The 15,700-nt window shown below is 36.4% G+C and overlaps 1 protein-coding gene across 1 annotated transcript in view; it reads left to right on the top strand.

Moving 5' to 3' along the window:
* The window catches only part of side-VII (sidestep VII), a 168,826-nt gene that overhangs the window by 46,073 nt on the left and 107,053 nt on the right, over positions 1 to 15,700 (top strand). Inside the window, exons 3-4 of the mRNA XM_032433972.2 lie at positions 7,692 to 7,862; positions 7,923 to 8,045. Coding sequence (XP_032289863.1) covers positions 7,692 to 7,862; positions 7,923 to 8,045 — 294 coding nt within the window. The remainder of the gene's footprint in view (positions 1 to 7,691; positions 7,863 to 7,922; positions 8,046 to 15,700) is intronic.

Genomic DNA, 15,700 nt, shown 5'->3' with positions numbered 1-15,700 from the left:
GGCATTACTTTCCTTTAACACAATACGACGGCTGGCTATGTGGGACACGCCCATCAACCCCTCGAATCGCGCCAATCCGCGTCTGCTGACCAGAAGTCTTTTCTGTTCGGACTCCCCTATCTAGACCCTTCACCACTACTAGCTTCGTCGCTAGCGCCCGCGGCTGCTAGTACGACTCCTTCTGAGGTACGAGGCTGACCCTCTTGTCCGTTGGATCCAGCCTCCCTTCCAAGCTTCGCGTAATTAGGTGCTGATCCATGCGGAGGCCCTTAATTCCCGCCTCTGCTTACCTCCGTCGTCGCCTTCCCTTTCATTGCAACCCTTGTCGAGTCCTCCTTACGCCACCCCTTCCAACCGTAGCTCCACTAGCACATACCCTTAACGTCCGAACGCGCCTCCGACGATTCTCCCTGCGAGACGGACTGCCGCCCCGTCAAATCCCTTACGTCACTTCTGTGATCGCCTCCGCAGGGCAACCAGTCGCCCCATTCCTAATCTCCAGTCTATCCGGGGTTTCTAGCATCATCTCACTGTCTCCGCACCGTATCTTCGTGCCTATCGCACGGAGAAAGTCCATGCCGAAAATTACCTGATCGAACATTGAAGCCATTATTAGTTGAGGTACGCACCGAAAGCATATCGGCCGTCACCTAAGCGTTCCTCCCGATTCTTTGCCAATCATTCTGTTGGTAGCCTCTTCGCTCTGTACCGGTAGTGCCCCTGGAACTGCCACGCTGAGAGCCACTCTGCCGATTAGCGATGAAGCTATCCCTGAACGGGTTGTTAATGCCGGTTGTTGTCTGCGCTTGTCTGTCGACTAGATACGTGCCAATACCATTCCATTCCATTCCATTATTATAATTCCGATAGCTTAACATAATAGTAATGACAACAAATAATATAATAGCTCCATTGCCTATTATTATATTCAATTCGTAATCGGTCTCTCTTAACTTAAATTCTCTTCACTTTTTATACCCTGAACCCATTAAAAATGGGTATAAGGGTATATTGTATTTGTACAAAATCCAAATGTATGTAACAGGCAGAAGGAGGCATCTCCGACCCCATAAAGTATATAAATTCTTGATCAGCACCAAAAGCCGAGTCGATCTAGCCATGTCCGTCTGTCTGTCCGTCTGTCCGTATGTATGAACGCAAGGATCTCAGAACCTATAAGAGCTAGAGACTTTTAGATGTAGGTGCTCGCGCAGATCAAGTTTGTTTCCGATAATCGATAACGTACTCCGTTTCCAAGCAATCGATAAAAATTATTTATTTTTTTTATTATTTATTTTATTTATTTATTAATGGTCGACAAAACAAGTGTCTTCCTCGTTATTCAATAGATTATACAATAGAACTATATGCTAAAAGCCTAATTAAAGAATATAATTTTTAAATTGCATCACCGACCGAGGTGTTTCATTTGCCAGTCCGGCCAGCTGTGCCCCTTTTCACAGCTAATTTTTTCAGGCCTACATCTAAGCAGAAGGTTGTAAGTAGGAAAAAAGTGTTCTCAGGTAAAATTAAAAATAATCTTAATTTGCTATTTTAATAAAGAAAATACAATAAATAGGAAAAAAAACGTAAGAAGATTGTTGATAAAGTAAAGCAGTGTAAGTTAGATAAAGAGTGTTAAGTAGATAGGACAAAGAGAAAAGTAAAGTAATGGGAAATCACCGACCCGGTGGGGGAAAATCTTTTCAGCCTGTCCGGCAAGCTATGCCCCTGCTCATAGCTGGGAATGGTCAGCGACTTCCCGAAGGTATCCTGAAAGCATCGATTTCATTAGGGGTAGAGACAGTTCGGTAGAGAAAACGTGATGCAAACTATTATAATTTTTACATAGCACGCGAAAAGGATTGTGCATAGCGTAGTCGTAGATAGTAATAAGGGGCAATAATTTCTGGTTGGTCTAGCGGGAACAGAGAATTGAAGACGCCCTAGCAGAAAAGGAGAATCTATGTCGCCAATAATCAACTTATGTAGAAGGACAGCACCGAGAATTGTCCTACGGTTGGTTAACGACGGAAGGTTGAGAAGAAGCAGGCTGCTGGAGTAGGATGGCAACCGAAGATTAGGGTCCTAATATAAACCTCGTAAGACAAAAAACAGAAATTGCTTCTGAACAGATTCAATACGATCCTGGCTATTGTTATACTGTGGAGACCAGATGCAAGAGCAGTATTCAAGGATAGGGCTAACAAGAGAGATGTACAAAAGTTTTGTTATAAAAGGATCGTTAAACTCCTTAGACAATCGTTTAATGAATCCAAGTACACCTTTTGCCTCATTAACAATGGTATCTATGTGAAGATTGAAACACAGCTTAGAATCAAAAATAACCCATAGATCCTTAACTGCTAGTATACGTTGCAAAGGGATAAGGTAAGGTGTAGTACGATTAAAAGTTATAAACATACACTTTGAACAATTTAGATGCAATTGATTGGCCGAACACCAAAGTTGCATAGCGATTAAAAGTTATAAGCATACACTTTGAACAATTTAGATGCAATTGATTGGCCGAACACCAAAGTTGCATAGCGTTCAAATCGCCTTGTAGACGAGAATGATGTAGGGGGTTATTTTATGATAGAAAAAGTTTGACATCGTCCGCATACATGAGTACACGGAAATGTGATATAACAGAGGGGAGATCATTTAAAAAAAAAGTAAAGAGTAAAGGTCCAAGATGATTATCTTGAGGAACACCAGAAGTAACGTGAACCCGTTTAGAGGTAGTCAGCCTCAGCATTACTCTTTGGGTCCTACCTTTTAAATTAGAATTAATCCAAAGTAAAAGAGACAGAGGAAAACCTATTCGGTCAAGTTTTAAAAGTAAAATGTCATGGTGCACAATCAAATGCCTTACTAAAGTCAGTGTAAATGACATCAGTTTGCATTTTCGAAACGAAAGCATCATTTACCAAGGAAGTAAACTCAAGCAGATTGCCCCTGTAATTTTGTATATCAAACTTCCCACCTTTCTTGTGAAGAGGAATGATATAAGATTCTTTCCAAACAGATGGAAGGACAGATGTTTCAAGGGATAGATTAAAAAGCTTTAGCAATGGATAAAGAAGGGAAGAACTACACTCCTTGAGTAGACAACTAGGAATATTGTCCGGCCCAGGAGAGTAAGAAAATTTTTAAGAGATTATAGCTAATAGGAGAGAGGAGCGTGAAATAATGGGGGGAGGTATAGAACTAGCGGAAGAAATAGTATAAGGGTAAGAATTAGTATTAGGACAGACTGAAGAGTAAGTTGATTGGAAAAAATTAGCAAAAAGGTTAGCAGAATCAGTGTCATTGCTAGCTTTACCCATCCCAAGAGAAAAAGAAGATGGCAAACTTGCAGATTTACGCTTCAAGTTTACAAAATTATAAAACTGTCTCGAATTTTTAACAAATTGCCTTTTACAACGAATTAGATAATTCTCATAGCATTGAGAATAAAGAAGAAAGAAGTTCGACTTGGCTATGGAATATTTAGCCAAGTCTGTACACGAACCAGACTTTTTAAACTTTTTAAAATATTTGGATTTTACATTTTTTAGATGTAATAATCTGGGAGTAAACCAGGGTGGTTTTGGAAAAGTAGTCGAAGGAATTGACTTATGAATACACACATCTAAGAGGGAGCTTAGGGTGATATAACAAAAATTAATGACTGTATTCAAATCAACTGAATCATATAAGAAAGACCAATCGGTTGCATAAATAGGCTGATTCAGCAAAGAATAATTTCCTTTGCGAAAGCAACAGCAGAGCTTATTGGCTGATGAGCACGAAATGAAAGGATTACAATTGAGCATTGCAATCTCTAAAGTAGGATGATAGACATCCTGAGGAAGAGATAAAGGAGGGCACCTAGACACATTAGAAATAAAGTAGTCGTTAACAAATACAAGGTCAAGTGTTCTATTAAAATGATTAGAAATTGAATTGATTTAAAACAACGAAAGATCAAGCATGCAGTCTATAAAATCGTGCTGTGCTGAGGGCACTAGATAATTTTCAGCAGTGAATAATGACCACGAGATGTTCGGCAAATTAAAATCACCTAACAACATTAATAGATCATTATCACGCACGTGTGAAGAAACTTCTTTAATAAAAGTAATATGTTTCATATAAACTTGAATATCAGAAGAAGGTGGGACATAATAGCATGTTACAAAGATATTCCGTGTAGGAAAAGACACCTTAACTGAGACAATCTCAGCGTCAGTAGGCGTACTAAAACAGAATAGTTCAGACTGGAGAGTGGCTTTAACGGCAATTAACACCCCACCACCTCGAGTCGGCCGATCATTTCTAAACAAAATAAAGTTATTCGGTAAAATCTCAAAATCAGATATGGTTGAGTTTAACCATATTTCTGAAAATGCTATTATATCCGAATCGAAGGAAGTGCTGGCCATGAGAAGATTTTTAAGCTTTGAAATGAGACTTCTGACATTTTGATAATGAATAAAGATTTGGTGAAGATGAAGCTAGTTTTTTGGGGCAGAAATGGTACCCTGTATTAAAGGGATTGGAAGGTGACAGGGTGGTTACGCGTTTTAGGCTTGAACTCGGGAACAATCATGGGTGGAGGCCAAAATTTGGGTTCACATATGATTGGGAACATATCATGTGAAACATTTATTTTGAATGATGATATTTCACGAGGGGTGGAGAAATTAAATTTGGTTATTGACACGCTAGCAGAAGATTTGCTAGCAATATAGGCTGCCAATGACTTAGAAGAGGTGTCCGACGAAAGTCGAGACACAAAAACTTGCTTACGAGGGGCAACTACCGTTAAAGTAGGCGCTGATGGGGCTGTAGGTAATACAGGAGTTAGAGGAGCTAAAGAGGCACAATGATTGTTTTTAACAATCTGGGCAAGATTGCGCGCAGGTCTACCTTTGCGGCCAGGAGCTGAAGGGGCTGAGGTAGTTTGATTAACTGGGACGGGATCAGGTACGGGCTCTACTTGGACTACTACAGGGGTTGAAACAGGGATAATTGGACAGTCGCTTGGAGAAGGCGATAAAGACAGCATTGGAGATACATCCAGGTTGCTAGGAAGGGACAAGAAAGTCGTAGGTGTCTGAACAGACGTAGAGGGCAATTGCAAAAGTTGAGGCTCCAACCGGCGATTGGTTGGGGACTCAAATTTATATTTGCCAAGCAACTCGAAACTAGAGTCAAAATAACTCGAGAGCTGCTTAGCCACATCATTAAATTTAAAGAATTGATTTCAAACAGAATTATACATTCTGGAGAAATCAATTTGCTTGTCGATGCATTCTGGGCACGATCAACGTAAGCCACCGCAGCCCTTCTTGGCAATTGCAGCGATCTTGTCGCAATCACGCCCAGTGAGACCTGCACATTTAGCATGCATCATATCCTCACACAGCCAGCAATTAACAAATTGCGGCAGTGCAGAATCATCAGCCTGCTTGAACGAGCACGGTTTCTTACAGCACGACATAATTATTAAATGTGTATGCAAGTTGCGAGAGCGCAGAGCAAAACGAAAACGGTGCACAAGATAGAGCAAGTAAACACTCAAAAAACAATTATTCGTACACAAATAAATTGTTTTGAGCGAAAAGCAATAGAAAAAATTTGCGAGAGCGCGATGCACAAGCAGAAAGTATGCAGCGAACACACGCACAAACAAGTGTATGCACAGCAAAGCAAACAAATCAGAACAGACAATAAAAACAACACGGAACTGACGCCGCGTCTTATAAATGCAATAATTAACAGACTTACGCTGCACAACAGATAACACTTTACACAGTTTATAAAAGCTTTTTAAATAAAGCACTACAAAATGCAAAATTTTGAAATAAAAAGCAGGATTAAAGCGCAAAAATATATTTTGGTAAATAACAAGCACTAGAGTCACCAGACAAATAGCTTCTAAAATAGAATATATATATGCATATGATGTTGGAAGAGGAGGGTTCAGGGTATCCCCTAGTCGGGAGCTCCCGACTAGAACCTCTTACATGTTTATTTTAGACTTCAATATATTGCATTAGCTTAATAATAAGGATATAATTCCGTTAGTTCAACATGATAGTAATGACAATTAATAATATAATAAGTCCATTGGTTTGACATCCGAACAGCGCTAAAAGTTAATACTATAATAGTTCCATTCGGCATTAGCGTATGTAAGGCAATATGGCCACTGCCCAAATAATTGTGACCGCGTCTCACTGTTCCGACGATGTGTTTGCATTTTTGAGTATTTGTGGTTGAAATTTATGATTGCAATCTCGGTATCTCGCATCAAATATTTTGAAAAAGAGCTCTTGATCCAAAAGCACTCTCTGTCTGTTTTTTACTCAAGGTTCTAAACGCTGGAAAAATAAACTGGAAGATGTTACTAGCAAAGTTTTGCTAATATGCCAACTCTTATTATATTACCTTTACCATGAGCTTATCCAAGCTAAAGAAACAAATAAAAAATGTGTTCTTCATTACCCACGTATTTGCGGCAACTAGCGCAAATTGCAAGAATTACGAAATACAAGTACACATACCCATTAAAGCGCTCTTCTTTGAATTCTATCAACATCATCGCAATTGCGAATGCAATGTTTTCCGTGCTTTTATTTTAATGTGTTTAGTTTGTTTTCATTAAGACTCAAGAGTTGGTTTGGCTGTTGGGTAGAGGCATAGCAAGTAGTGCGATCTGTTGCGAGCTCGAACCCCAGCGAGGAACTATGATTTTTTCCTGGTGTGACTGTGGAGTAGAGGAAAGTTGTGTGGTTAATTTCGAGTCCAAACTTTTTTTTTCTTTATTACTTCGAAAGCAAACTAGCGCCAAGCGGGAGCTGCATTTGGTGTTGGAATAAAAGGGTTCAGAGTATCCCCTAGTCGGGAGCTCTGGACTAGAATCCCCCACTAGTTTTTCATATAGATCCTTGGGGTTGAATTTTAGTGCGCAACGTCGTCCACATCTTTGAACCAAATTTGCACTAAGGGAGATGGTAAAAAACACCCATCAGATGAATATTTACAAAGATATTTCAAAATGTTTTTGAAGCCGGTCGGATAATTAAACACTCATGTGGGTAGATTTTGCCAAATCCCCGAAACACGTATTCGTTAAGTTCTTATGTAAAGCTCTAAAAATAAGTTTGAAGCAAATCGGACATAACCTAAAACTTCGCCCAGAAAAACTTTGAAATTATTTCCCACCAAAGTAAGCTTGGATTTTGCGAAAAGTAGGAAACACGTGTCATATTACCCTGAACCCATTAACAATAGATAAAAAAGTATGTAACGGGCAGAAGAAAGCATTAACGACCCCATAAAGTATATATATTTTTGATCTATATAAAAAATTATTAAAGGCGTGCTTCGTATATTTCGCAAAATCATTTTCATATATACGCTATACACAATTTTTGTTTGATTCCATTCATATTTTATGTTGTCGGTAAGTTCAAGTGGCAAAATTACGGCTTACTTTAATTAGTTTTAACAATTCTTTTAAATATTGAAAATTTCATCACGCTTCTAGTTAAATATTAAAATTAAGCTACTGTAACATCGAAGAGCTGCAAAAAATGGAAGTGTGCTTCATAACGGAATAGGCTATAAGTTTTTTTAAAATGTGATATAATAATGCATCTGTTTGAAAGCTTACTGTGGTTTTTACATTTATATAGACGCTCCAACTTGTGCTCAGAACCAGCCGAAAGTTTATGGTGTTGCAAAACAGGAAGAAGCACAAATAAAGTGCGTCGTTGACGCCAATCCGCATGAAGTAGATTTCAGTTGGACCTTTAACAACTCTGCAGAGAACGTTGATGTTGCGACAAATCATATATATCGCATGGGTAATTTTTTTGCTGCATTTAATGATCAATTTCCTTATAATGCTCTTACATTTTTTTTAGGTACCACATCGATTTTAACGTATACTCCATTTACTGAACTGGACTATGGTACACTACTTTGTGTTGCCACAAATAAGATTGGCAGACAGCGAGTCCCATGCATATTTCATATAATTGCAGCAGGTATAATAGAAAATTAATATTATTTCTTATGCAATACATATATATATATATATATAGTGACATATCCATAGTCTCACCCACCCTTTAACATAACTTAGCACATAAGCATAAGCACAAGTATAAACATTTCTAATATTGTAAACAAAGAGCATGGTGATAAGATCGACATTGGTCAAGTTCAAACTGTCCCCCTTTGGTAGACATAAACAATTCACCCTAAATTTCACGCCACTGTCAATGTTCCGATCAGAGCACTATCCCACTCATAATTGCTGACGCAGCTCAAACTTCACTCAATTTTGACTCAAACTCTCTCAAAGCGAAGTTTGCCAAGCGACCGCAACAGTTAGATAAATCAGTTCATATTCGGGAAGCAAATCTGAATGTACTCAACAAAAGCAGCCGTTAGTGAAAATAATAAATTGAAATATATTTTTTTATAGTAACTTAACGTGTAAAACTTAATTGGCGCAGCTGGTAGGATACGTCGGGAAAAAGTAAAGAACGCTAAAGGATAATTAATTCCCAGATCTAACGCACAATCGCGACCGAAATTGTTGTCGGAGTGTAACAAACATTTTCTCGAATATTATCCACACAAGAACCTTCGGGTCACTAGTAGTCTAATAACATTGACCCTTTGGGCAATAAAGCTACTACAGTTAATAACGACTGGCTTTGCATATCTTTTGATCCCTGCAATACGTTATTACTGGGTCTTTTTAAGACACACACAAAAAAAAAAAACATTAAAACAATAATCCATCACAAACTATAATCTAAATTAAAAAGAAAGTGCAAAGAAATAAAAGTGCAAAATCAAAGAACAAAAAAGTTCAAAAACTACAAACTCAAAACTATTTAAAACAAAAATCACCTAACGAAAATAAAAAGTGTATTACACCAAGATGCCCATGGAATTATCAGAACAACACCTCAACCAGGCCCTTTCACAACTAAGACAGGTGCCACGCTTTGACGGATCAACAGAAAATCTAAACGCTTTCATTAAAAGGATCGATTACATCCTACACCTTTATCCAACCCGAGATGTTAGACAACACAGCATCTTATACGGAGCCATCGAATTGCAAGTCACTGGAGATGCTCAGAGAATTTCACAAAGGATAGCAGCCAACACATGGCAGGAGCTGAAAAACGCATTGGTTGAAGAATACAAAGTGCAGACACCATTTGAAGAACTCCTTCGACGCTTATAGAACACGAATTACCAAGGAAACGTCCGTAAGTTCATCGAGGATCTCGAAAATAAATCTTTTGTTATATTAAATAAGAGCATTCGAAAATATACCTAGCAATACGACACTTTATACAAATGTTATGAATAACACAATCAAAGATGTTATTACAAACAAATTACCAGATAGGCTTTTAATGATGTTAGCCAGTACGACATTACGTCGACACAAAAACTAAAGCAAGTAGGTCAAAGAGAGGGATTATATGAAAATAGCGTTACTGAAAAGCCTAAGAATAATAATGTTCAGGGAAATCAAAATAACAATCGTAGGAACATGGGAAATTATCAGCAAAGTGCTAACCCAACCACCAGTTCAAGTGGTTATTTCAACACGAATCAGAGGTAACACGCACAATATAAACAGCATAATAAATCCGAAGACAATCAGAAAGCTCACCACGAGTTCCAACAGAAATTAAGTCAAGGTTGATCCCAAAATCCTTTAAGCTATCAAAATCAGTCCCATTCACGCTTGAATGCGCCAAACCCTCCGAAAAAACGTCAAAGAGATAGCAACAGTGGGCAGATGAAAATGGAAACATCCGAAAATTTTCATCAGCAAGCCTCGGAACAAACAGAAGAAATCCATTCATAAAATTGATTATGAATGACGAATTTTTAAAATGTGTCATTGACACAGGTTCAACCATAAATCTAATGATAACAAACCGCTTAAATTTTTCAATTTACAATGAAACATTAAAGGTTTACACCATAAATGGTGTTATTGAACTAAAACAAAGCATACGATTAGGAGCAAGCAAAATTTGTCCGAGTAAACAAAAATTCTATATTCACGACTTCTCAGAGCATTATGATGTTCTGATTGGGAGAGAATACCTTGAAGTATGTCAAGCAAAAATAGGCTATGCACAAGGATCCGTAACCTTAGGAGAATTTAACTTTTGTTTTAGATATAATGACGAAGAGGTCGAAGAGGACATGACCGTACAAGAGTGCCTTGATCCACCCCCAACAGAGGACAGACCATTTAACTTCGCTATTAATAACGAATTAATAGAAAACAATGAGCTTAGGCTAGAGCACCTAAACTCAGAAGAAAGAGAAAAAATTAAAAAAGTTTTACATGAATTTCGTGAAATCCAGTACCATGAAGGTGACAATTTTACTTTCACTAGTACAATTAAACACAAAATTCTAACAAAACATGAGGACCCAATTTACAAGCGTCCATACAAATATCCTCAAATATACGATGAGGAAGTAAATAAACAAATAAGCGATATGATAAAACAAAATATCATACGTAAATCCAAATCCCCTTACTGCTCACCAGTAATAATCATTCCAAAGAAAAACGATGCATCTGAAGAGCAAAAGTTCCGGTTAGTCATAGATTACCGCAATCTCAATGAATTAACTATTAATGATAAATACCCTATCCCGATCATGGATGAAATATTTGACAAACTTGGAAAATGTTAATATTTCACAACCATTGATCTAGCCAAAGGCTTCCACCAAATCCAAATGGATCCGGGTTCAATACCCAAGACCGCATTTTCGACTAATCATGGCCATTACGAGTACACTCGCATGCCATTCGGTCTTAACAATGCACCTGCAACGTTCCAATGTTGTATGAACAATCTCTTAGAAGATTTAATTTTTAAGGATTGTCTGGTCTACTTAAACGACATTATTATTTTTTCCACTTCATTGGAGGAACACATTTTGTCGCTACAAAAAGTATTTAAGAAGCTTAGAGAAGCTAACTTAAAACTACAGTTGGAAAAATGCGAGCTTATGAGGGTATAAAACCAAATCCCAACAAGATGCAAGCAATTGTCAAATTCCCAATTCCAAGAATCCCAAAAGAAACTAAATCATTTCTAGGATTATGTGGTTTCCATAGGAAATTTATACCAAATTTCGCTAATATAGTAAAACCATTAACACTTAAATTAAAAAAGGGAGCAAAAATCAATATAAATGACAAACGCTACGAATTAGCGTTTGAAAAGCTATAAGTACTCATAACATCTGACCCAATATTAATATACCCTAACTTCGAAAAACCATTTTCATTAACTACAGACACGAGTAATATGGCAATAGGGGCCGTCCTTTCGAAAGAGCATAAGCCTATATGCTATGCAAGTAGAACTCTGAACGAGCATGAGATAAATTATTCAACGATTGAAAAAGAATTATTAGCAATCGTTTGGGCCACTAAATACTTTAGGTCCTATCTCTTTGGTCGACAATTTCAAATCCTTAGTGATCACAGACAACTCGTCTGGTTAAATAACATGAAAAAACCTAACATGAAATTACAACGATGGAAAATCAAGCTAAATGAGTTTGATTTCCAAATTAAATACGTCCCAGGAAACGAAAATTATGTGGCAGATGTTCTGTCCAGAATTCAATAAAACGAAAACTTCTTAGGCGAAGGTACAATTAGCACAAGAGCAACCATACATAGTGCTCAAGAAGACAACAGTAACAATTTACAAATAAAGAAAGACCTCTTAATTATTATAATCGATAAATAGAATTTGAAAAAAAGAAACCGTGAACGAAACAAAAGTGACGAATTACTTTCATAAAATCAACATAAAAATTACATACAAAGACATGACTAACGCGCATGCCAAAGAATTAATAAAAGAATACTTATGGACAAAGGAAAGTGTGCTATACTTCCACAACGAAGCAGATTTTCCAATTTTTCAAGAAGCCTACTTAGAAATAATAAGTCCGAATAATTCAACAAAGGCAATGAAAACTAGTACAAAACTAATAGACCTTCAAACATACGCAGAATTAAAAGAATTAATATTAAAAAAGCACAAAGAATTATTACATCCAGGAATTGAAAAAACTATCAATTGGTTCAAAGAAACCCACTATTTCCCAGATTATCAAAATTTAATTCAAAATCTAATAAATGAATGTGAGATTTGCAACATCGCAAAAACAGAACACAGGGATACAAAATTAACTTTCGAAATAACTCGGGAAATCACTAATATCCGAGAAAAATATGTAATGGATTTTTACATATTAGGAGATAACCAATTTTTATCTTGCATTGATATCTATTTGATAAAATTTGCATCATTAATAGAAATAAAACGTAGAGACTGGTTAGAAACCAAACGAGCTATATTACAAGTGTTCAACCAAATGGGTAAACCCATCAAAATAAAAGCAGACAAAAACTCAGCTTTTATGTGCACAGCTTCATAATTATGGCTTAAATCAGAAGCAGTAAATATCAATATAACCACTAGTTAAAATGTTATATCCGACGTAGAATGATTTCATAAGACAGTTAACGAAAAATTAAGAATCATTAACAGCGACTCAGATGTCGAAAATAAACTTACAAATTTTGAAACTATACTCTACACGTACAATCATAAAACAAAGCATAAAACGACTAACAGAACACCAGCGAACATATTAATATACGCAGGTACACCACAGTATGACACTCAAGCTAATAAAGAAAAACTAATAAATAACCTCAATAAAAAACGAACAAATTATGAAATTGACACTAGATACAAACAATCACCATTAGTTAAATCAAAAACGACAACCCCGTTCAAGAATACAGGAGAAATAAGACAAATCGACGACAAACATTTTGAGGAAACAAACAGAGGCAGGAAAATAACACATTACAAAACCAAATTCAAAAAGAAAAAGAAGACTAATCAAAGCAAATATAACAATTACAGGTCAACAACAGACAGCGATCAAAACATACAAGCACCAGCCTGAACTAATTATTATAATATTACTATCAATAACTGTAAACCATATAAATGCACAAAGCATTGAAATTAATCCTATCAAAGCCCATAACGGCCATCTCATATTTAAAACAGGAACCATAGACATTCCGACAGATTACAAATTCCACTGTTTAACTGTTAATATAACAAAAACCGAAGAAACTTTTAACAATTTAATTGAAGAAGGTAAAGAATTTAATACATACAATACAAATCGAATACCTAGTAGAAAAATGAAACAGAGAAATAAACGGCTTAAAAATAGCCAAGCGCAGCAAAAGAGGTTTAGTTAACATAGTAGGAACAGTATATAAATACTTATTTGGAACATTAGATCAAGAAGACAAAACGGAAATTGAACAAAAAATAAGCAACTTAGCAGAAAACAGCGTTCAGGTTAACGTATTAAATCACATAATAGGATCTATAAACAAAGGAATATAAATCATAAACGAACTAAATAAAAAAAAAACAAGTAAGAGGTTCTAGTCGGGAGCTCCTGACTAGGGCATACCCTGAACCCTCTTATTCCAACACCAAATAAATTAAAAAAAAAAGTTTCCTTGGCAGGGCTCGAACTCGCAACTGACCGCATTACTTGCTGTCGACTCTACTCAACAGCCACACCAGCAAAAAAAAAAAAAAATAATACTCGCGACAGTCTGCACCACCTGCTATGCCTCTACTCAGCAGGCACACCAACAATTAAGTACTTATGATAAAAAAAGGAACTTCAATAACATTACAAAAGAAAGATGCAATAACCATGCTGTTAGAATGTGAAGCAGACGCGCATGAATGTGTCTGTGTACATGTATACAGAAATTCTTAAAGCTACTGCCACATTCAATTGCGCAGTTGCATATAACTTTGATTTTACTAATCTACCGATCTTTATGAAATTTTCTACAGTATATCTTATTGTACCATAGAATATTTTTGTATTCTGACAAAGTCAATTGCATTTAAATTGTGGTTTAAAGTGGTTGGCAATAAAAGTTGGGTTATTAACTTGATTTATAGCTCTGTGGTGGTAGCGGGGAGGTGGCGATAGGTATGAAATGAAAGATACTTGAAATATCTATAGTATTCTAGAGGCAACATATCATGTTTGATGGCTCTAGCTCTTATTATTACCCAATTTGCTAAAAAAAAACAGGATGTCGATATCGATTTGTATAGATTGCTTGGAAACGAAGTAAGTTATCGATTATCGAAAACAAACTCGATCTGCGCGGAAGCTAGGACCACCTACATCTAAAATTTCAAGTCTCTAGCTCTTATAGGTTCTGAGATCCTTGCGTCCATACATACGGACGGACGGACAGACAGACGGACATGGCTAGATCGACTCGGCTATTGGTGCTGATCAAGAATATATATACTTTATGGGGTCGGAGATGCTTCCTTCTACCTGTTACATACATTTGGATTTTGCACAAACACAATTACCCATTTTTAATGGGTTCAGGGTATAAAAAAAAACAAAAAGGAAAGAAATTAGATATCCTTATATTTAACTTACAACACTTTACAGAATATATAGAAGACATTGAGATGGGAATGCAGCTCACAAGATTAGGTATTTTAACCCAAAATTACTAAAACATGACTATTTGTTGCATGTTAATGCTGAGAAATTGTTGAATACAAAAACTTCCACTTGGTTTACATCAGATACAAACGAAATTTAACAATGTATTCCAGATAATTACAATAACCATATTTGTAATCATATTAATAAGTTTAATACTGTATTTAACATATAAGTTCAAAAGCATACCTAAGAAATTAATTATAAAATATTAAAAACCCAAAATAGAAGAAACACCTACAATAATAGAAGAAACACCTACAATAATAGGAGATACACCAATTGTAAAAGAAGAAAAAGTCACACTTTATCCAAACTTAAACACCTGAGGACAGGCACTTTTCTAATGGTTGGGGAAGTGACATATCCATAGTCGCACCCACCCTTTAACATAACTTAGCACATAAGCATAAGCACAAGTATAAACATTTCTAATATTGTAAGCAAAGAGCGTGGTGATAACATCGACATTTGTCAAGATCAAACTGTCCCTCTTTGGTAGACATAAGCAATTCACCCTAAATACCACGCCACTGTCAATGTTCCCATCAAAGCACTATCCCACGCATAATTGCTGACGCAGCTCAAACTTCACTCAATTTTGACTCAAACTCTCTCAAAGCGAAGTTTGCTAAGCGACCGCAACAGTTAGGTAAATCAGTTCATATTCGGGAAGCAAATCTGAATGTACTCAACAAAAGTAGCCGTTAGTGAAAAAATAAATCGAAATATATTTTTTTATAGTAACTTAACGTGTAAAACTTAATTATATATATTAAATTTAAGACATACATTTTTCAACCATTTACCATCGAATAGTGACTAAAAGATAATATCAATAATTTTGGCCTTTTTTAGTAGCATAGGGTGAACCTTAAAGCCGAAACATATAACTTCGTGCGTTCTACCATTACCCCGATATTCTTTTATCCATAGGAGATAGTCACAACGATAATTAATGTAATATTGATAGAAACAAACGCAGATGGAACTGCATTTCAGACATCAAGCACTAACCAACGAGTGTGAG

This window comes from Drosophila virilis, unplaced genomic scaffold, assembly GCF_030788295.1.
Source record: "Drosophila virilis strain 15010-1051.87 unplaced genomic scaffold, Dvir_AGI_RSII-ME tig00003822, whole genome shotgun sequence".
Classification (NCBI taxonomy): Eukaryota; Metazoa; Arthropoda; class Insecta; order Diptera; family Drosophilidae; genus Drosophila; species Drosophila virilis.
This window is presented reverse-complemented; position numbering and strand designations above follow the sequence as displayed.